Below are 20,449 nucleotides of genomic sequence, written 5' to 3'. Positions count from 1 at the left end.
CCCTAAATCCTCAACGCTTAAGCCTGCTGGTCTGAATGATAACATAAAATGTATATTACCAATTTCCGAAAAAAACGGTGCTGTACTGTACATTTCGTATGTTAAATTACTTAGTCGTTTTCTATCAAGACCTCTTGGTATAATATACAAACCATCTATATTATGGCCCTCTAAGTATAAAGTTATTGCTATATGCCCTGGGAGCACTAAATTTTGGACTCGGTAATGCAAAGGTGAAAAGTCGCTGTGAGAAACCCAAGATTCTATGGTGACAAAGACCACAAAGACACGTGAGGGAGGCTGGTTACTGAGGCGAAGATGCATGGTGTACCCAAGCCAAGACCTTTAATATTAAAGATGCACTATGCACGCTAATATTGTGCATCACTAATATTTCGATGCTATATGATTAATTGTTTAATCACATGCGAATAACAAAAACTGTGAACGTCCCACACGTGAATTTGAAAGTTACTGTATATATGAATTTCCAAATTCAAAATTGCTTCAGACTAATACAATCCATTAGTGAGAAATTATGGAAACCTAGCGTTTTTAGCATTACTGGCAGTAATGTTCATAAACATTCAAAAAATGTTTACAAATATAATACATTGGACGATTAAAGAAATAACTGGAGCAGCAGCTGAATAAATTTCTGCAATCTTTAAATTGGAAGTATTTCCACAATTTAGGCTGCTAGTATAGGTCTGAATAACAACAGACTAATTCCACATGACTTTGTCGGACATTTTGATCATACCTAAGAGAACATTCAAAATATGAGAACATTGGTGGATGCAGCAACTTCTGCTATATCACTGGTACTAGCAACTTACGGACAAATCTCTTCATACTAGTAGTTCTTGCATGAGGCCCAATGTAAGTGTTGCCATGGCGCTCGAGGAGGTGTGGAGCGGATCGGCTTGCGACATGCATTTTTACTGGCCGTCGTAGTTTTACGTGAAGTTTAGAAATGTCATACATAAAGCAGCATGAACTCTACCAGTCACATGAAAAGTGGATCATGGATGTCTTCAGGATCGATCAAAACTTAAAATCATCAGATCCCGTATCCGTATTAGTAGGTATTAGTAGGTAACATTTTTCGGTGCTGTCCTTCAGTACTTTGGACAATTCTAGCGGCTGCCGGGCGATCCATGTACATAGCTGAGGGGGTTTGGGTCTTCCTCATGAATGTCGGATAGTACTGCTGGCATCTGGTACTGGGCAGGAACCATAATGTATATCGGATTATGCAGTGCTTAACGCGAGTCCTTATTTGGCCTGCTTGAACCAGGCAACCTTCACACGCTTATCTGGCAGATAATCCGCACTTTTCCAGTCAGTGGTCGTCTGTTTCTTCAGAACCGCACCTGAAACGAGGGCCATCCCCATGGTGGACAGATCGGCACGAGGTGGCTCTCAGCCTCGCCTAAAGCTCTTCTTGGAAATCTTTGGTCCTCGTGTCGTGGAAAAAACCTGCTTTTTAGCTTATGAAATCATCTCCCCCAGGTATATCAGTGCTTAAAAGTGAGATTTTTATTTATTAATTCTCTATTTTCTCTAAAGCCCCCTTTCGGAGGGAATCAGCGGGCCGTGAGCTCAGTGACTCAGTGAACCTTGCCTGGCTTCCGTCCCATTGTCTCCAGATTATGTGGGGGCAGCTTGGGTTGGCTGTTCTCCCCCAACATATGTCATCGGTTAATTAATAGAGTTTTTGGAAAGGAATTACGGGGTGCGGTGTAAGTCTCGCATCCTTCAGTGGCAGTGTAATCCTATAGTCTGCACCATCGTAACTCACTTTAATGATTATTATTTGTCCAGCCACAAGCCCTCGTCCTGCCCTTGTGTGATCTTAGCCCCGCCCCCCCCACACCCCCCACCCCGCTTTCCTGTAACATGGAATCTGCATGAGAACGATCCTCCATTTTTGACTAGAGATCCTTTCTACTGCTGTGACCTTTGTGATCCTAGGTCACATTTTCTGAATGGTCCCCAAAGCCAGGAAAACTTGCTTCTTAAGGTCGGAAGGACAAAGTTGGTGATGCCGGTTTTGGAGTGAGTACGACCCAGACCTGGAGACAGACATGAAGACGTACGCTAATGCCATTTGTACACAACCTACTGGCGTCATCTCTGATATTACGACACCTGACGGTAAAAGACCCATTAGGTTATGATGGCAGAGGATGAATTCTTCATGTAAAAATCATATGGGCGAGCAGCAGAGCCCAGCCGGGGGGGGCGCCGTGATTGCATTATCCTCGGGGCGGGCGAAGCACTACTTGTCCCACCCTTCTGTGACTTGCTCAGCGAATGGCTTCACAAGCATATGTCGTATTTTGAATCCAGGAAATGGAAAATCGGGGTAAAGTCGTTTTCACTGGGGCTCAGAGTGAAATCCGACCCTCATGTCTTATATTTCATCCCTGAGGGCTTCAGAATCTGCGGAGGATGAATTTTTCTTTTAAAATTGTGAATTGTGTTTATTATTTATTTATTTATTTATTTATTTATTTGTATGCAATTTTGCCAATGGATCGTGTGTGTGTGTGGGAGGGATTATGTCTACATTTTGGGGACAAAATGCAATAATAATGCAATGCAATAAAAACCTGTTATTTTGACATTGTGGGGACCATTCTTTAGGTCCCCACAAAGATCTATGACTGCAATCAAAAAACTAAAAATGTAATAAGTGTCATATTTTGTTTGGTTGCTTATGAGTAAGCTTAGGGCTGGTAGAGTTAAGGTCATGTTGGGTTTTCCACGAAATTAATGGAGAGTCTCCGCAAAGATAAAATTACCAAAATCGTGTGTGTCTGTGTGTGTGTGTCTGTGTGTGTGTCTGTGTGTGTGTCTGTGTGTGTGTCTGTGTGTGTGTGTGTGTGTGTGTGTGTGTGTGGTAAGACAAGTGGTTGACACTCCATCGCCTGGCTCACGGACAGCGCCATCCAGACCACAGATACTTTGTTCTCTCTGTCTAATGGCATCCAGACCGCAGGCCCAGCTGCGTTCCGCACCTGCCGAAGCCTGGTCTGGCTCACTGGAACAAGGGGTGTCCCACTGGGGGGGGGGGGGGGGGGCAGGGAGCACAGCGCATCTGCTCCCCACGGCCGGCATGGTGACCTTTAGCGGGGGGGGGGCTGTGTTTATAGGAGATAAACAAATGAGTAAGTCGGAATCAGTCCTGGAGTGCAGGTTTACTCTGGGTAACAGAGCGTGTGTTCAGGAGGGGAAAACTGTGGCGTGGCGGTGAGACCGACGTGAGATTCCAGGATTATTATTTTCCACGTTTTTTCAGTGAGTTTAAGGTGATTTGAAAAAAACTCCGCTTAATGCATTTTCTTTTTTATGTTCTGAAACTTACCAGGCTGCTTACTTCTCTCTCTCTCTCTCTTTCTCTATCTATCTATCTATCTATCTATCTATCTGTCTCACACACAGGGTCTCTCTCTGCGGGTGAACCAGCCATCCTACAACCAGATGGGCATGACCGCCCCCAACTCCTACTTCCCCTTCAACGTGGCTGCTCTGACCACCATGACCAACCAGCAGCTGGAGGTCTGGAGCTTCCCGCGAGTCGTCACATCACACGCAGCCTGTAGGGCTCGGGGCGAGCAGCGCCCGTTGATATTTATAACAGCGACGACCTGGCATGGCACTCTGCTGCGCCGCTGCCCGTGCGCGTGATATAAATACTGTGCTTGTTTTCCTGGTGACAGGATCTTGTTAACCAGGGGAGGCAGAAGGTGATCGAGGCTACTAACGCACTCAAGTCCCTGCCTAGGGACTCCCTGGATGAAATCATGCAGCGGCTGGTGAGTGTCTTGTGGGACAGACGTGGACGAGCCGGGCTGTGTTTAGGATTTCCTGGAACTGACGGGAGGGAGGGAGCGATCGCAGGTGTGACGGGTGCACGCTTGCCTTCACAGCGCGTGGAGAATCACAGCCTGACGGAGGCACAGGTGCAGTCCATGGCCCTGGGGCATCAGGCGAGCCTGGAGCTGGAGCTGAAACGACGGGAGGCCGTGTACCGCGACGTGCTGAACAAGCAGCAGACGGTGAGCCGGCCAGCCGGCCAATTCCAGGCACCTGGCCTCAAGCTGGGCCCCGGGGCCTTTCCTTCCGGCCCGTCCCACGTATCCCCTGACTCCCATCTCTCCCCGCAGCTGATGATGTACGTGCAGAAGGTGATCACCAACAGGAAGATGCAGGAGCAGCAGATCGCCATGGCGAACCGCGCCAACCTCCTGAACCAGCTGGCCATGCAGAACGGCATGATGGGTCCGGCAGGACTAAGCCAGATGGAACTCCTGGGGCTTTACCAGCAATTGGGCAGCCAGCTGTCTCACGCCCTGCAGAGTGTGCCCTCTACCACCACCCAGCTGAACAAAAACCCCGGCCCCTCCACGGGCAACTAGCTGACTCAAAACCACCCCCCAGTCCCCCCAGTCGGCACACTCTCTCTACTCTGCCAAGGGTTCCACCCTGAACATTTCTGGACAGTGTGATTTAAAACAAATTTTAACCCTGAGAGAAGTATGCAAAATGTCTAAGGACAATTTGATGGGGTATGAAAACGTGTGTGTGCGCGTGTGTGTGTGTGTGTGTGTGTGTGTGTGTGTGTGTGTGTGTGTGTGTGTGTGTATATATATCCTTAATGTTGTTCAACTTTTTTTTCATTTTATCAGGTATTTAAAAAAAAAAAAAAATTCCCCACAAATGCTCTTAAGCATTGCATCATTCTTTTCCTCACGATTCCTTTTCCCCCTTAAAGGAGGGCTGTTAATTATTTAAAGTGTTTTTATATGTTACATGAAAGCCTAATATAAAAGCCTAACACGTAAGTGGGACCATAGTATTACTTGTGACACACTTCTGTGATATAGAAGCACCTGCTCTCTCGAGGCAAAGACACTATCCCCAAGTAGGTTCCCTCACCCATCTCTGCGACGGACAGCTATGAAGACACCTGGTTCTCTAGGAGAATCGGGAGGCAACACCGGAGAGGAATACTCAAATGAACGTTATGGCCTTACGTCAAGTTCCTGCGCAACTTGTTAAAGGAATTTTAAGATGCATCAGCTATCTTTTTTTTAAATTTCCTTTTCGTTTTGTATTACGCTTCAAGGCAGTTACGCTAGATGTTGCTGATCATGGTATGGAATGCCTGTGTCGTTCAAATCTGCTTGCTGGATTCTCTGGACTTTTGTAACCTCAAGTTCTTGTAGTAAAGTGTTGCCTAGCATAGTACTGTGGGTACAGTTCACTCCCCCCCCCCCCCCCCCCCCTTGTTCTTTTCGTTCCACTTGTGTTGTGTTCTACTTCGGCACATTTCTCGCTTCTGATGCTAACGCGTTATAGATGTCATGACAAGGAACTAAATTCTCTTATCGGAGACTGTCATCTTCAAATTGCACAAGGTGTATTTCAGTAATATAGAGGAACTTTTTAATCCCTCGAGGATGTTCTCATGTTAGCGAATACACCTCCTTGTTTTGCCATTAATCTGATCTGCTATTTACTAGATAAGTATTTAATATTACATTTAATAAAGTGACCAAAAGGGTGCTTTTCTCGTATTCCTGATGCGTCTTTCTGTGTGTCGAGCCCTTGTGCGCAAGACACGCGCTACCAGATCTTTACCTTTACTGGTTTTGTCCGTCATGCCTTTAAAAGAGCTATTCATGTACTCAACAATACTTTGTAAAACACTTGGAAATTAATTTGAAGTTTCATGTGTCGCTTAAAGAAGGGGATGCATTCTGGGATGCACCATTAGGTGATTTGACATTACGGAAACATCAGAATACTGAGACTGTATAGCTAACTACACACCTGTGCTATAGCACCTATGGTATAGCTTAAATAACGATAAAACGTACAGGAAATATATAAACCAGTAATAGTTATTGTCAAGATTAACGTACTGTACCTAATTGTACGTGCTATACTTTTATAGGACTAGCAGTACAGTAGGTTTGTTTACAGCAGCATCAGCACATATATGTGAGAAATGTGTTACGACGACTATGTCACTAGGCAATGGAAATGTTTCTGCTCCGTTATTCTCTCGTAGAACTGCTATGCTGTATGCAGTCCTTTGCAGACAGAAACGTCGTTGCGCAGCGCAGAGTCTAATGGCGACAATACTCATGATTATGGTGGCATGTGTAGCTAAAAAGCTTTTTATTTATCGACATTAGGTTCTCGTCAGTCTGAAAAGTGTATGCATTGAGACTTCAGCAAGCAACATGCACCTCGAAGGGGATCCAGTTCTGTTTCGGGCTCCTGTCCTCTCCTCTCCCGCAGGCCAGCGGGGTGGACCCAGTCGTCCTGTCTCCTGCACAACCGGTCCTGGTCCTGGAGCCGTGGTGCTCTTATGTTGGCCCCGTGAGCACCGTGCCCAGATGAATCGACTTTGGACACCATTCAGTTTTCACACCATTCACATCTATCCACCCCCCCCCCCCCCCTCCTTCACCATCACCTTTTTTTGTGTTCTCTGTATTATTTTCATTTCTCGAGCTGCCAGGTCTTTATATATAAAATATAATTTTTTTCTTCTCTGCCCTGTCTTGCTTTTCCATTTCTTGCCTTCACAGCTTACAAGAATCTGCCAGTACAGAAACATTACAACTATTGCAGATGTTGAAATGTTGATCCATCTCCTTTCCCGGGCCCAGATTTACCCCCCCCCCCCCCCCCCCACAAATTCCCTGTGCTGGAGAGAGGTGCCGCAGTCCACTGTCTCTGCTGCCGCACATGCACTTCATTGGCACGTACCGGGGGAGGACTTGACGTACCCAGCTCTGAACCCTTTTCCCAGTTTCCCCTGATGTTCCCCATCAGGAAAGTCGCATTCGAGGCGAATTTTAAATGGCTGCACGGGTCGAGTGTGAAAGAACAAAGTCGAGGAAAGCAAAGTGAGTTGGAGTCGCCGGTCCCCGCGCTTGTGTTTTTCTCGTTCACTCTCCGCGTTACGGCAGAGGTGGGAACGCAATGGTTTGGAGGATTTCAGGCCGCCTATGCCACCAGCCTGCCCGCCCCTGTCCCCCTCTTCCCCTGCGCCAGAGACGTGATTTATTCCTCCTGCAATGAGAAGTGGGGGAGGAGCAGGAGGGGAGGCCTCACAGGCCGCCGCGTGCCAAGAGCAGTCTCTTTACATCATGAGCAAACGTCCAGATCTCGGGAGAGATGGATCACTTTGAGTTTGCAGCACTGGTGCTCTGGAATTCCGATTCAAGGCAGAGGAAACTGACTTCTCTGTTAGACTTTGATCCCCAGTATGGGAATGTTGCATTCAGTTAAATTATTTTCTGCTGCGGAGTGACTTTACACCTGTTACTGGTTAGAGTGATGACCAGTATTTGAAAACCGTGTACCACTGAGGCTAATACTGAGGGCCCTTAATGTGTACAATATGCCTCAGTGTGATGTCAATTTAAGGTATTTATCACAAACTGAAGTTTGTTTTTCACTTCTTTTTCTTTAGGGAGGTGGAGAGGTGTCCCGGTCACGTGTTTCACAGCAACTAACCGTGTAGCTGCCCAGACCCAAACAAGCCACTCATGTTTTCTCAAAAAGCAGGTTTTAATTAGTAATGGAGGATTTATTATTATCTTTCCAAGCAAGACGGTCACTCAAAATGAAGATTAAATAGTGGGACAATTTTATTGTCAGGTGAATTCTGCTCTTTTTGTTGTTTTTTGTTTTTCAGTAGAACCTACAATTGTTAACTTCTCAAGTTCATTACAAAATAAAATCTTTGCAATAAATAAATATATATATATATATATATTTGTACGTAGAAAATAAATATATTGTACATCTTATAAATAGGCTCATCCATATTTACACTGCCATTGTTAAGGTTTTAATAGTGTTTCTGACAGCATGAACACTGTAAATCTCTTGCAGTTCACACACCAACATAACAAGCATTCTGAGAACACCATAGCTCTGGCTGTGATTGGAGTAACAAAGTCCGAAGCCTATTTCCAGCAGCATTCTGCTCCCCCCCCCCAAGTTTTAAGCCACAGTGATAATATGTTTGCTATTAGTTCTCACTGTGATGAACAGACCCCCCAGGAACTTCAGAGAGATGATCCTTAATTTTGAGGGCTTGCTGTTAAGTGTTCATCAATCTTCCACTGTCTCGGACTGCAGATTGCTCATTCCTCACTCAGGGCCAAGGCCCTGGGAAGAAGCCCGGTAAACTCACGCTTTGTTTTCCTTGTTAAGCACTCCCGTTTTTTTCCCCCCGTCTTTTCATGCGCACTATCCAATTTTTTGCTCGCTGCCTCCCGTAAACTGCTGCTCATCAGCCCCCCCCCCCCCCCCCCCCCCCCCTTTACTGCTCATGAGTAACTGTTGATTGTCGTTCGCCAGTTCAGAAAACAGGGAGGGCTGCCTTTCATCTTTCAGGTCGAGCTAATTTCGTTGCACTTGTAAATGAAGCTGTGGGGGCATTGCGGTAACCAGGAAGCTGTTTTGATTCCTTGTCGGCCAAACCGGAGCCGTGCACCTTTTGTGCAGAGTGCATTCGGGAAGCTAAGTGCGAGATCCCTCATGCTTTGCGATGCCAGCTAATGGTGAGGCCCGAAGTCCACCTTCACAGAAATTTCAGTGCTTGCGATTTAGTGAGAAGCGGAAGGACGCGGTCAGGGACGCCAAGGGCACTTCTGAGTGGGTTCTGGCAGGCTGCACCCCGGCCCACACCTGGGCCCTCGGAGGCATCCGAGTCACTGACCGCTGCATGACGTGGGAGTCGAGAGTCGCACACCTGTAGCCTGGGGCTGGGCGACGGGATACGACACTGAGAGGAGCCGTCCTTGGGTTCTCGGGCCCCTTCTCCAGTGCGGTCCCTCATCCTCAGAGAACGGCCCCCGAAATAGATTCCCCAACAGCTGATCCAGCCATTTCAGCTGTTAGCTCGGTTTGCACTGAAAACGGTTCCATGGCCAGAAGATCTTTGCTAATGCTACTGGGGCTTCAGCTGGCGTCTGCGACTTAAAAGCATGTCCTTCTCCTTCTGTAGCTTGAAGCATTTAAGAAAAAAATAAAAAATGAAGCGGATACGTCCTGGAACACCCGCACGCAATGTTTATATCAGGAACCGCTAGTGAGTGCGTGTCGTTAGGACCAGAATACAAACATAAACACCGCCAGGTGAGGAGCAATGGGAGAATATCCTGAGTCCCCCTTGTCCGTGCCTCCCCCTCCCCCAAGCCCTCTTCCCAGAGCAGGGTCCCTCATCACCTGTACTGGAACAGGTCTCTATAAGCCTGGGGGATTTTTTTGAGCTCCACAGGCCGTGGCAGGAAATGGGTGAGCTTCTGGTGCTTTTTAGTCCTGCCCCCCTCCCTGGGTGAACCGTCCTTGTTCAGAGCCACGTAATAGTAGCGGCCGATGTCCGCATGCTTGTACAACGTGGATGCATAGGTGTTGTACCAGTTCTCTTCAAATTGTTCCCGGAAGACACATTCTGCAGTCAGCTTCTTCTGCAATAGAGATGACAGAGGAGCCAGTTAGACAGTGACAGGGGGCGGGAGAAGCTGGGCTGAAGAAGGCTGCAGTATGAGCATCTCAATGGCCTTCCTAAGTGACCCTAGATGATTCCAATCCAATTCAAGAAACATCAGCCTCATCTCTGACTCTAAATTGTCTAAAATCATGACCAAATATTACACAGTTATGTTGTATTTCCGGAAGACTAATTAATTAATTCCTGTTTGAGTATTCTGTGCTGAACGTGACTGTGTAGGAGGCAACAGTGCTAAAGCTTGCATGACACATTGCTAAGCTGCCCTGGTTTTTTACAGCTTTCCCCCATTCGGTATAATGTAATCAATATGACCGAGGAAAAGGCTCTGACTTCCCCTAACCACTAACATGCTGCAGCTCATAAATTGGCGACGTGTTTACAGAACATCAGGCAGTATGAAAACACGGACCACTTTGATTACCCCGTTAGAAATGCACTCCGAAGGTCTTCGCCATCGCGACATCTGTGGACCGTTAACCCAAAGCTGAGACACGACACTGCATGCGACACTCGGGAGTGGGGGGGTGGGGATGGGTGGTTTAACCTCCACCCCTTTCAATGTCCTCCGATCTGTTCGGAATACTTTACAGTTACGGAAATAATCCAATTTTCAGCCCAGAACCAGGCAACGCTGAGGCAGACGTGCTTTGTGGTCCATTCCAGCAGTAGAGGGGTAAATCTAAGCACAGCGATGAAAGGAAGTGAACCGGTGCTGACCCTAGAAAGGGGCTATCGAGGGCAACGGGAAACAATTCCCATCCTTTTTTTTTGGGAGGGGGACTGAAAAGATCAACAGGAACAAACGATATGCCTCAATCAGGCCCATAGACGGCCGAAGGGAACAAGTGTGTGTTTCGGGGGGTTCCGGTTCCACGGCCTGAAGTGTGCACCGGCGTGGTGAAAAGGCAGCAGTGGAAAGGAACTCGTGCCGCCTGCCAGACATCTGCGGGAACGCCGAGGCGAAGGGGAAAGCAATTACTGCCGGCTTTCAACCGATATGCGGTATCACTCTGTGACTAAGCTTAACCTTTCTATCCTCATTGGAAAGGGGAGGTGCAGGGTCCCCACTTACCCCCACCCGACCCATTCACAGAGCCCGGTCCTAACCCGCCTCCCCGTGGCCCCGCAAAGTCACACCTCCGCAGGAATAAGCTGTGGTGCCACTGGACCTATAGTGTACATTGTACCCCAGCAGGTTGCACACTGCCGGCAGCCTACTCAGTTGTACTCCTCTCAAACTTCTAGACAGCTGCGAAGGTGCCTGCAAACGGGAAATGCAAACCTCTTTGTTACAAGAGGTCGGAGGCTGCTGAATGTCGCTAATACTTCTGCATTACCACCGAATGGCAAGATCTCGTCTCTGGTACCGTTTTTAGAACATCGTGCTTATTTTCAGTGTGGGGTCCATTCACGATGACCCCTTGAACATGAACGCAAATGGGCTCTGAAGGCTGCAGGCGGGGACAGCACAGTTTTGTGGTGAACCAAGTACGTTACGCATCACGTTACAAATGACCCAGATATAAATCTGGGAGTCAGATCTCAGCAGTCTTCTTAGTCGTGAGGATAGGTGACATGAGCTACCCAGTGACTCGGTTATCAATTACTCAGTTGCCTTTCGTGCACTTGTGTCCAGTCGTTATCTTTATCTGTCCACTGCAGTCGGATGTAACAGATTCTTGGTCTATCGTTGACCTGCTGGACACGTAGATGACAGCCTAAGGGATGCGGATGAGCAGGAAGGAAACAGTCGTGTTCTGTTTCATTGTCTCTTCCATGATTAGGTCGCGTTACTGGTCCTTTTAATCTGGCCTGAGCACACTGGGTTCCTATTTCCCCGCATCTCGCATCTGATGATATTCTAGTGAAGGCACAGTTCAAGCCCCCCCACCCAGTGAGTTTCCTGTGTGTACTGGGGAAATATGTAAATATTTTTTAACAAAAACAAACTGAAGAGCTTGCTACCTAACACAGGGACCTCAGGGACTACGGGCGTTTTGAGATTTAAGATTCATTCTGAGCAGTTTACCTTGTGTTGAAACAGTTTGGAAAGCAAACACTGGTTATAACCTAAACATTTCATATTTATTGATAGGCAACATTTTGATGGATACCTCGTTTGTTTTGTGACTGACACTGAGCAGGAGGGAGGGAATGGATTACCAGCCCGCAACCTCAATCAAGACAACAGTTGTTTAATTCCTAATTTGAACACAACTATTTTTACCCTTACAAGGATCCTGCAATAAACTTCAAATAATACCAACGACATTTGAGGTTGCATAGCCCAAGTCCTTAAAAATAACACTGTGGTCCCAGTACTGCTGTTCCTTCTCAGCCCATGGTATCACGCCAGTGGTGAGTACAAAGGCCTCCCATGCTGTAGGTGCCAATGAGTGAATGGAGTTTGACTTACCGACCCATAGAGTTCACCCCTCTCGTTCATGCCCAGGTAGAGTCCAGCGTCCACCCCTCGGATGCTGACCAGTCCCACTGCCAGGCTTATGAACTCAAGGATACCTGAAGGTAAATCATCGATAGTCAGTTCCCCAATACACTCCGGCCTCGAAAGACCCTAAGTCTGTAATCATTTCCAGGGCAGCCCATCTTCCAGGCCTTCCTACTTCTTTCATTTGGTCAGACAGATTTTGCACGACATGTGGAGTGCAGCAGAACCATAAGATCTAGGCTGTAGGTCTGATACACTGAAGCATGATACAAGAGACTAACGCAACACTTCGGGAAAAAGCTTTACGATATTTTACACTGGAAGCATTTAATATCGCAATAAATGTTCCCCAATCAAAATGAACAGCAATTTGTACTGAAATCTCTATGTCAAGATCTGAGTGAACAAAATACAACGGCGAGTTAAGTTGTCGGGCGTCTGTCATAAACAGCACATCACAAATATGACAGGACAGGATACGGAACAAAAATTCTGGAAAAGGGGTTTGGTAAGTGTGGTAGGACTTCAAAGTTTAATCTCCAGAGACATTAATTTTTTCCATGTGTTTCGAGTGTCATAGCTATAAGTGACCACTAGCATGTTTACAATTCCGAATCTGAACGCTACATCCTTTTAAAAGCGAGGCTGTTTTATGTTTCCATGGGCATACCCTGTGCCATGTAGCATTACGCCCAATTAATCTGGTAGCAGAGCCTTTCTGCTCACTGCTTAAGCTCCAGCAGATATTTTCCACAAACAGTGAACAGGTTTATTTGTATAAGCTATGAACAATGTCCAAATAACAGAGGAACTGGCCCTTCAGTGGCCTGAACGTGCGACGGCACTGTGTGCCGGCAGATACTGAGATGACTCACTCACTGCAAATGGAGGAAGTGATCCTGCGATACCACTGGTCCAGAATGAGATAATCTGGTGAGCGCAGTTTTCCCACAGTCACCCCTCTCGTGCTCGCAAGGAGCCGCCTAAGAGTGCAAAGTGCAGGCGATGGTGTCCTCATGTCCACAGCATCCACACACGGCAGGGCTGCATGCATTAGCCTAAGGTGGGAGGTACGTAGTGTCTGACATGGAAAACCTCAAGCTTTAGAGTGAATTCTGGATTGTTGTGATTGATGGGTTGGAGAGGGTGGCCCAGATGGGATGGGATAGCACCATGCAGAGGTCTTTCTCCACAGTCCTGGAATGGATTTATCCAGGCAATGCTGAAATGGTATCGTAAAATTCCACCATTTCCGCGATGCCCTAACACTACTGAGATGTCTGACGGAGCTTTACATCACCTATCTTCTCTGGGTATAGTGGCGTGTTTGTGGACAGGCGCGAAACGGATATGCAATCTGTAGACAATTCCTGCACTATGCAGGCTGGGGACAGATAACTCAAGCAGATCCCGCACATAATCCCAAACAAGACAGCTGTAGTACTTAACGGCTGATCTGCACCCTATAAAGTGGTGCCAGATGGAAACACGTACTCATTGGGATCTCTTTGATCATGTAGTGGACAAGCTATTTATGGGGCACCAAAATGCCTAAGAACATTGTTTTAATAATTTCAAAAACAAAAACGGCAGAATGAAACTATTTTAATAAGTTGCTGCTGGCTTTAACCTATTTGTACTAGGAATCCACGCCGTCACTTAAACTGTTGTCATCACAGAAATACCGAATGAAAAGAACAGCGAGACAATGGTTGTACTAATAGTGGTAATGCAGTTTTGTTTTTAAAATTAAACTATGCTTTTTATCGGATTTTTTTCACCACGTTATCTACATTTCATCCTATTTCGTGAATCAATATAGGCTACATATGTCTAGTGCGTGACCATAGTGAACAGTAGAGTCCAGAAAAAGTACGACTCTTGATGAGAACCTGGCCCTTCTATTATAGATGAAGACATAGCCTACCATCACTTCAAAAACCCGGGTGTTCACTTAAAAATAAGACAAACAGAGGAACGGTGTTTTCCGACGCTGCTTCTTCGATCAGTCGCGGTTTGCAGCTGTGATCTTGAAGCCATGAACCGTTCAAACGCCTCGCCGCTGGAAGAGCGTGTTTTACATTGCGCCTTAATTAAAGACACGTTGCCCATGCACGCCTCGGGGTACTGTAACTGACAAAGCAGTCGCAAATAGTCTTTTGTGATGACAAAAAAAGCATGGACCACCTAATCCAGCTGACTTGTTTGTTTTGGAAGGAGAGGCAGGCAGTAACCTTCCCGAAATTCCGCAATGATTATGCTTTAATTAAGGAGGTATTTCGCTCTTCTAAGCAAACCTGCACCTGCAGGATGACTGCAGTTCCAAAAAACGAAAATGGACATATCTGAGTCCGGATCTCATCTGTTTATCATTCGCAGTCTATAGTCTAACTGTATCAACAAAATCATTTCTATTTTATGTGAGCCAGGTTCTGTTTAGTCCTTTAGATACATGCATTACAAACGTGGCACGGCGCTCTTGTAATAAATTATATACTATGGGAAAGACCTGCATTTCTTGCCAGTTTAGCTGTCTGGGGATTTAATCTGGGAGAAAATAGTACGTGGGATGATCAGACGCAAACTACCGGCATGTTCGGTGCATACCGAACAATCCCAAATGCGGTTTTAAATCCATGACGTTGAAGTTGATAGCAAAACTGTAATTTTGGATGGAAAGCATGGAGGCTATCAAAATTATATTAATTATAATCTACCAGGTCATCATATGGTAAAGATCAGGTGAATCCTGCTTCCTCACCGAATCGACTGTGATCTTGTCTGGTCCCGTGAACTGTCCCATTGGGAAATATCTCCAGGTGAAAACCCGTCCGACAGTACAGCTGCCGTCGTCGCAAAATGCCTTGCAGGTGGCCAAAATCCGTCAAGGAGCCGCGCTGTAGCCTCCCTTCAATCTGTCCCAATCTCTCATTCAAGCCCACGGGCGATTCCGGTAAAGGCATATTCCCGAGCGCTGGAAACCCTTGTAAATCCAGATCGAGCACCCCAAGGAAGCCGCCGACTTCTGCCATGGCGTAAAGCTGGACTTATTTGTTTGCCCAATTAAAAGTAAAGTCGACGAGAAGATTAAAGTTCGTCGTAAAAGAAACCCATGCAGTCGCCGCGGATCGAAACGTATCCGGCAAGTTGCGCTTCGCCCTTCTTAGAATGAAAGCTTGACAGACCTTTCATAAACCATCCTTTTCTATTCATCAGCGTGCAAATGTCTGTTTATCAGCTGGAAAGCGGCGTTTATATACATACTCCCCGAGCATTCACATATTGGATATTCAAATACAAGCCACGCCTGGCTGGCATCTCCACTTTACGCACATAAGTTTGCTTGCCGAAGAAAAATGTGGGTCTTTCTCGCCTCCGTTTCTGTTATTGATGCTGCCGCCGATTCCGTTACTCTTATGATATCTGTTATTTCTGTCACTGCTGCTAAGTTATGAACAATGAAGTGAGCCTTCAGACGAAATCTACACATTGCACTCCGCAAATGAAGCATAGCTACTCTTGGCTGCGGAATTTTTTTGGCTGCTACCTAAACCATACAACCAAAGGCATAATTCCCCTGTACAGAATTCCTGTAAACATGTTAAAAAGCACACTGCATAAAACTTTAGCGCAGCCAGATGCCAAGCCGCGGCTGACTACATGTCTGGGTAAATCCTTTGTCTCTCTCCGTGTGACACCCACTTCTTTCACTTAGTTGCCTATTATTGATCCTGTCTGTCGTCCTGTTACTAACCATCGCATCACGGCTCTATCACCCATCAGTTTTTCGTTGACAGTAAGAAGGAGGAAAGTAACCCCTCCAGTAGCCTTAACCTGCAACGGAGACACCGGTCTAGCTGTCCATCCGGATAGTGGGGTAACTCGCTGTGCAAGCGCGCCTTACGAGTAACGGGAGAAGCTGCCTTTTGAGGTTTAAATGAAAGTTGTTTCTCCACCTCCTCGCTAGAAGCAGGTGCTTCCCAGCCTTCTCCCTCGGCGCTAGTGGTATAGCTTCGAAACCAGCTGTTTCGGCAGCCTTACATGAAATTGGGAGGGGGAAAAAAGGATAATAAGAAGTTGATGACGTACCGCATTAAAGCTGACCGATATTGAAAATACCCAGATGCCATGGGGCAAGGAGCAGCAACTGCAAAAATTCGTTAAAATTTCTAGAGTCCAATGTCACCGCTTATTTATGCGTCTGTGCTTGTATTATTGGACTGCTGACATGTGTTATTTGTTGATCACCGCAATAAATTCATACGCCGTCAGAAACAATAAAAACGTTAAGCCCAGTGTCAGAAAAAAAGTTTCCAAATTATGTTTGCTGATGATGTGATGATATTTCCTTTAGGATATACTATGGTTACCTAGTAAATAGCGAGAGACGGTTTGCTCCCAGACTCCAGAAAGAAAAACTTTCGATCTTCCCAGCTTAAGCGCGTTGTCTCTTTTATGAAAACAAAAAAGCTTTCTAGATAGCAGATTTGTGGCTTCCTTCAGAAGATAGGCGATTAATAGATTCAGTATAGCTTATAGTTTGCTCTTTTCTGAGCCCCCTTGACGTCTTCAGAGGATAATGTTCTCCGTGGACAGAGAATGTCAAACATTTGATATCTTGAGAAAATTCATTGAGCTGTGACACCCCCCCCCCCCCCGAGAGAGACATCAAAGGTATTATAAACAGCAATATCTCGGACAATAAATAATAGGTCTGTTTTATGATTTGACTTTTTTTCTGAGAGCTGTGAAACGGGACTGGACTTGCACAAAAGTGGTAAAAACGGATTGGCTGTCTTTTCCGCCTTTGGTGTCTACTTTTAATAAAGGTAAAAGAAAGGCACGCTCCAAAGTAATTACTAATATATATATATGCAATACATCAAGGACTAATGAATATTCTCTGGATCAAAAGGAGTATTTTACGCTGTGCGTGTTAGAAGGATTTAGACATGTTGTTGTATTTCTCCCGAAAACGTTTTTTTCTTTGTTAAAAAATTGTGAAACCTCCCCCCCGAATACATTTCCACCCCTTTAAAATTATGCACACACAATGCAAAATTATACGCACACAATAGATGATGAGCAGTAACATGCCTCAAACGGATTCTCGGTGGAATATGAATAAAATTAAACTCTCTCTTGACCGCCGCAGCAACTCAAGCAGATGCATTTCCCAAAAACTTCAGGAACGTATATAGGAAAGACCCCCCTGAGATATTAAGGTCATCCACAGCGGCGCCGCAATCGCAGAAATTTTCCCACTGACTGCAATCGAGGTCAGGGAGGAGAAACCACGATGAAATTAAATATAAGAAATGTACAAAAATTCGAAGTACTAATGTAATGGTACTTTTTTTGCGGGTGGAGGGGAGGTGTGCTGGAAATACAGTTTACAGGATTAAACGCTGAATGGTGTATTACTTTTTTAAATTACGGGTGCGAAGCATACAGTGCAATAGACCATTTTTTTCATTCATTCATTTTTTGTTTATTTATTTTTATTTATTTATTTTACAGATCACTAAATCGATTTTCCTTTAACACCCCAAATGTAAACCAATTACAGTGCAGGTTCACTAGCAAAAATGTAATATCTCAGACATAGTAACTCAGACTCTACTAGTATTAGACTAACTAGACTAACTAGTATTAGATTTTTATGACACTTAATCTCTTGTCTGTCCTATGGATGCTTGAAGCAGGAAGCAGCTTCTGCTAACACATTGGACCTGGATGGTCCAGGGTGAGCTGGAGATATTTGCTGACAACAGGTGGCCATCATGTAACCAAGACGCCCGTGAGTATGAAGTCTGAGTACGTCAGTATGCGATAGATTTGCCGCAGTGTCCTACGGCGCACGGAACGAACCAGAACATCTCAAGAAAAGTGTCTAAAAGCACCTTCAGACACGGTGACCTTTGCCCATCTGTTAATGACAGCTTGATACAGAACAACAGTTGTGGGATCCATGAGCTATATGTTCCATGTCAGCCGTGAAAATTTAGTAGTGGTAAAATTTCAATTTTGATTTTTTTTCCCCCTTCATAGCTACATCTGTTGCTGGTCAGCAAAATTTTATAGTTGACAAGGTGGATTTATGGCTGCAGAGAGAAAATCTCAGAGTAGAAAATATTCCCATATGGTGAGAACCTCTGGTTGTAGGTTATATGATGAAGATAATGACCCCGAGAACAGAGCTTCAGGTCAATTTAATCTTAACATGCTCTTAAAATATCCTAGACTTAGAGTCTCTTCGGATTTGTGTAGATTTTGATTCCAGTATATTTTTTGAGATGGCATCACGAGGATGGTCCAGGTCAACTTCATTACTAATGAGCTACAAAAACGAGCCTCTTTTATTTCACAAGTGTTTTATGAATGATGCCATAGATGCTTCTTCTTGCTCTTCCTTAAAAAGAGCCAAAGTATTTTAAAAGGGCACATGAAAGCTCGAGCAGCCTGAGCTGTTTTCCAGAACGTTTAGGTTCATCTCTGTTCTTCATCTCCTTCCTACACAGTTTTTTTTTTTTTTTTGAGGGTGTTGAGAGATGGAGAGGAGGCAAGAACAAGTAGATGCAGTTCGATGAATAATGGGAGAGGTTTCCATTGAGGAAGTGGGTGATCCAGCGGTATGATGACACCCCCTGTCACCAAGTCCGCGTGTGAGCGGCCTGGGCAGCGGCCGGGGTAGAAGGAGGACTTAGCTTGGTCGCTAAAGAGCCTCGTCGCCCAACAGCAAGCATGCTGTGCCTTTGGAGAAAATTCCATCTCCCCCAGAATGATATCATCTGCTCTTATTTTACCTTTTGTCAAGCCGCGCGGCGGAAAATGATCTCCTCTCTGAGCTATTTGCAGAGCTGGATTTCGTGTTATTTTATTCCGCTGCAGAGACATAACACTCCATTTCTCCCTTTTCACGCAGGTGGTCTCCCGGCCCGGTTCAAGGGCATGCTGCACGCGGAGCAGTGTGAGCGAGAATGCCGACAGATGCATGCGAATTTAGGTAATGGTGTAACATTTCAGCCACCCGCTCCCTTTAGCGGTTCACTGTAAATGTAGTGCAAATTCATTTAATTTTTTATTATATTTTATTTTATTATAATTTATTTATTAATTTGAACACAGACTAACAGAGATTGTGTTCTGGTTTGAGGTCATCAACCCTATAAAAACACTATAAGATGTGACATTTGAAATCCAAAGAACTTGGTATATTTTTTTGTGTGGAAAATATCACCTGTGTTTTAAAAACGTAATGAATAGTCACACACATCAAAAACCACATATCTTTCGACAAAAGTCTGTCCGGCTGATACCTTCCTACTTGGCTTTACATAAGTGTGGTTTCTAAATTAATTACTTCAGTTATTGCTTGTGGTTCATGTTTCCTGAAATGGCTGATCAAATTTTACCCAAAGTATTTAAAGCCTGTATTTTTTAAAATCCCAAACCATACATAAGAAGATTAATGTTTTATTTTATCAACGTTTTTGTGCACCTGTAGAAAGGAAAGTAAAACATGTATAAAGCAATTATATTGAAATCATTCACAGTTTTAGGAGAAAAGACCTTTAACCCGAAAGCCACTTACATCACATTTTACTGAATATTATAATTTACAGATTATAAATTGAGGTGTTTCATTATGATGAAATGTGCATCATCTTGAAACTGTAACAATTTTCCATACATCCAAGAAATGCTGAAGATTCATCAGGGTTAAGGTTAGGGTGGAAAATTTATTGCACAATGGTAAAAACTGCCAGCGGTGAGTGTTCTCAGGAAAAAACACGACAGGCATTTTTCAATTATGTAACATCTGTTATTCTGCGTTAGGCTCTCGACATATTTCACAGTAGACATTGCACATGAACGAATGTTTACCCTTCATATTAAGTGGGTTGCTGTGGTACAACCCTACTGTCCTTGTCTCTCCAAGGACTTGCAAGTTCATCTCTGATGATGGTGTATGCGTGATTATGAACCCAGCGAGTAGGAAAACAGCTCACCGGGAGAGAGTGAGTTATTCTTTGTACAACACAGACCAGGAATCTACCCTCCAACAGATGTTGGGAGGCCTTTGAAAACCCTTGGCAGAATGCCCCCCCTACCTATCTTCACAACTATTTACATGGCAATCCAGCTGGTTGCTCCGTCTCTCTCTCTCTTTCACTTTCCTTCATCTCTTGTTTCTCACTTGTTTTTCACAAACAAGCGCCATTCATTAGACGAGGGCCACTCTAGTCTTCGCAATCTAGTCTCAATCCAGTCATCACAAAGTTTAATGGCAGTCCTGCTCATCAGCTCTGCTGGCCAATACACCATCAGACATGTCCAGTTACAGAGTAGCCCATAAGAGGTTTTGGACAAACGCAGCTCGCTGTAAAGAAATGGTTGAGTCTGGGTTATGCATGCACCATGTGACTTGTCTCACTCTCTACAAG

At 45.2% G+C, this 20,449-nt stretch overlaps 2 protein-coding genes across 3 annotated transcripts in view; one reads left to right on the top strand and one right to left on the bottom strand.

Annotated features, from left to right (window-relative positions):
• The window catches only part of atrx (ATRX chromatin remodeler), a 39,789-nt gene extending 34,201 nt beyond the window's left edge, over positions 1-5,588 (top strand). The window contains exons 32-35 of the mRNA XM_049027326.1: positions 3,451-3,567; positions 3,729-3,824; positions 3,939-4,067; positions 4,176-5,588. Of these exons, the coding sequence (XP_048883283.1) occupies positions 3,451-3,567; positions 3,729-3,824; positions 3,939-4,067; positions 4,176-4,427 (594 nt within the window). The 3' untranslated portion in view covers positions 4,428-5,588. The remainder of the gene's footprint in view (positions 1-3,450; positions 3,568-3,728; positions 3,825-3,938; positions 4,068-4,175) is intronic.
• A 2,751-nt stretch (positions 5,589-8,339) lies between these two features.
• Positions 8,340-15,990, bottom strand: fgf16 (fibroblast growth factor 16). 2 transcript variants are annotated; one of them, XM_049027369.1, is made up of 3 exons: positions 14,764-15,990; positions 11,970-12,073; positions 8,340-9,509 (listed from the first exon to the last, which is right to left on the bottom strand). In XM_049027369.1, the coding sequence occupies exons 1-3, from the start codon at positions 15,032-15,034 to the stop codon at positions 9,264-9,266; spliced, it is 621 nt and encodes a 206-aa protein (XP_048883326.1). In that variant the 5' UTR covers positions 15,035-15,990; the 3' UTR covers positions 8,340-9,263. The 2 variants fall into 2 exon arrangements, with proteins under 2 accessions (XP_048883326.1, XP_048883327.1); XM_049027370.1 differs by lacking the exon at positions 14,764-15,990 and adding an exon at positions 12,882-14,746.
• Positions 15,991-20,449: the final 4,459 nt, after the last annotated feature.

Source organism: Brienomyrus brachyistius, chromosome 10 (genome assembly GCF_023856365.1).
Source record: "Brienomyrus brachyistius isolate T26 chromosome 10, BBRACH_0.4, whole genome shotgun sequence".
Lineage (NCBI taxonomy): Eukaryota > Metazoa > Chordata > Actinopteri > Osteoglossiformes > Mormyridae > Brienomyrus > Brienomyrus brachyistius.
Note: the sequence above shows the minus strand (reverse complement) of the source record. Positions and strands in the feature narration are given on the sequence as shown.

Coding starts and splice junctions, on each gene's coding strand:
- fgf16 (XM_049027369.1), bottom strand. CDS start 15,034: ATGGCAGAAGTCGGCGGCTTCCTTGGGGTGCTCGATCTGGATTTACAA. Junction 12,074..14,763: donor ACAAGATCACAGTCGATTCG/GTGAGGAAGCAG, acceptor ATTTACCTTCAG/GTATCCTTGAGTTCATAAGC. Junction 9,510..11,969: donor GGGGTGAACTCTATGGGTCG/GTAAGTCAAACT, acceptor TCTCTATTGCAG/AAGAAGCTGACTGCAGAATG.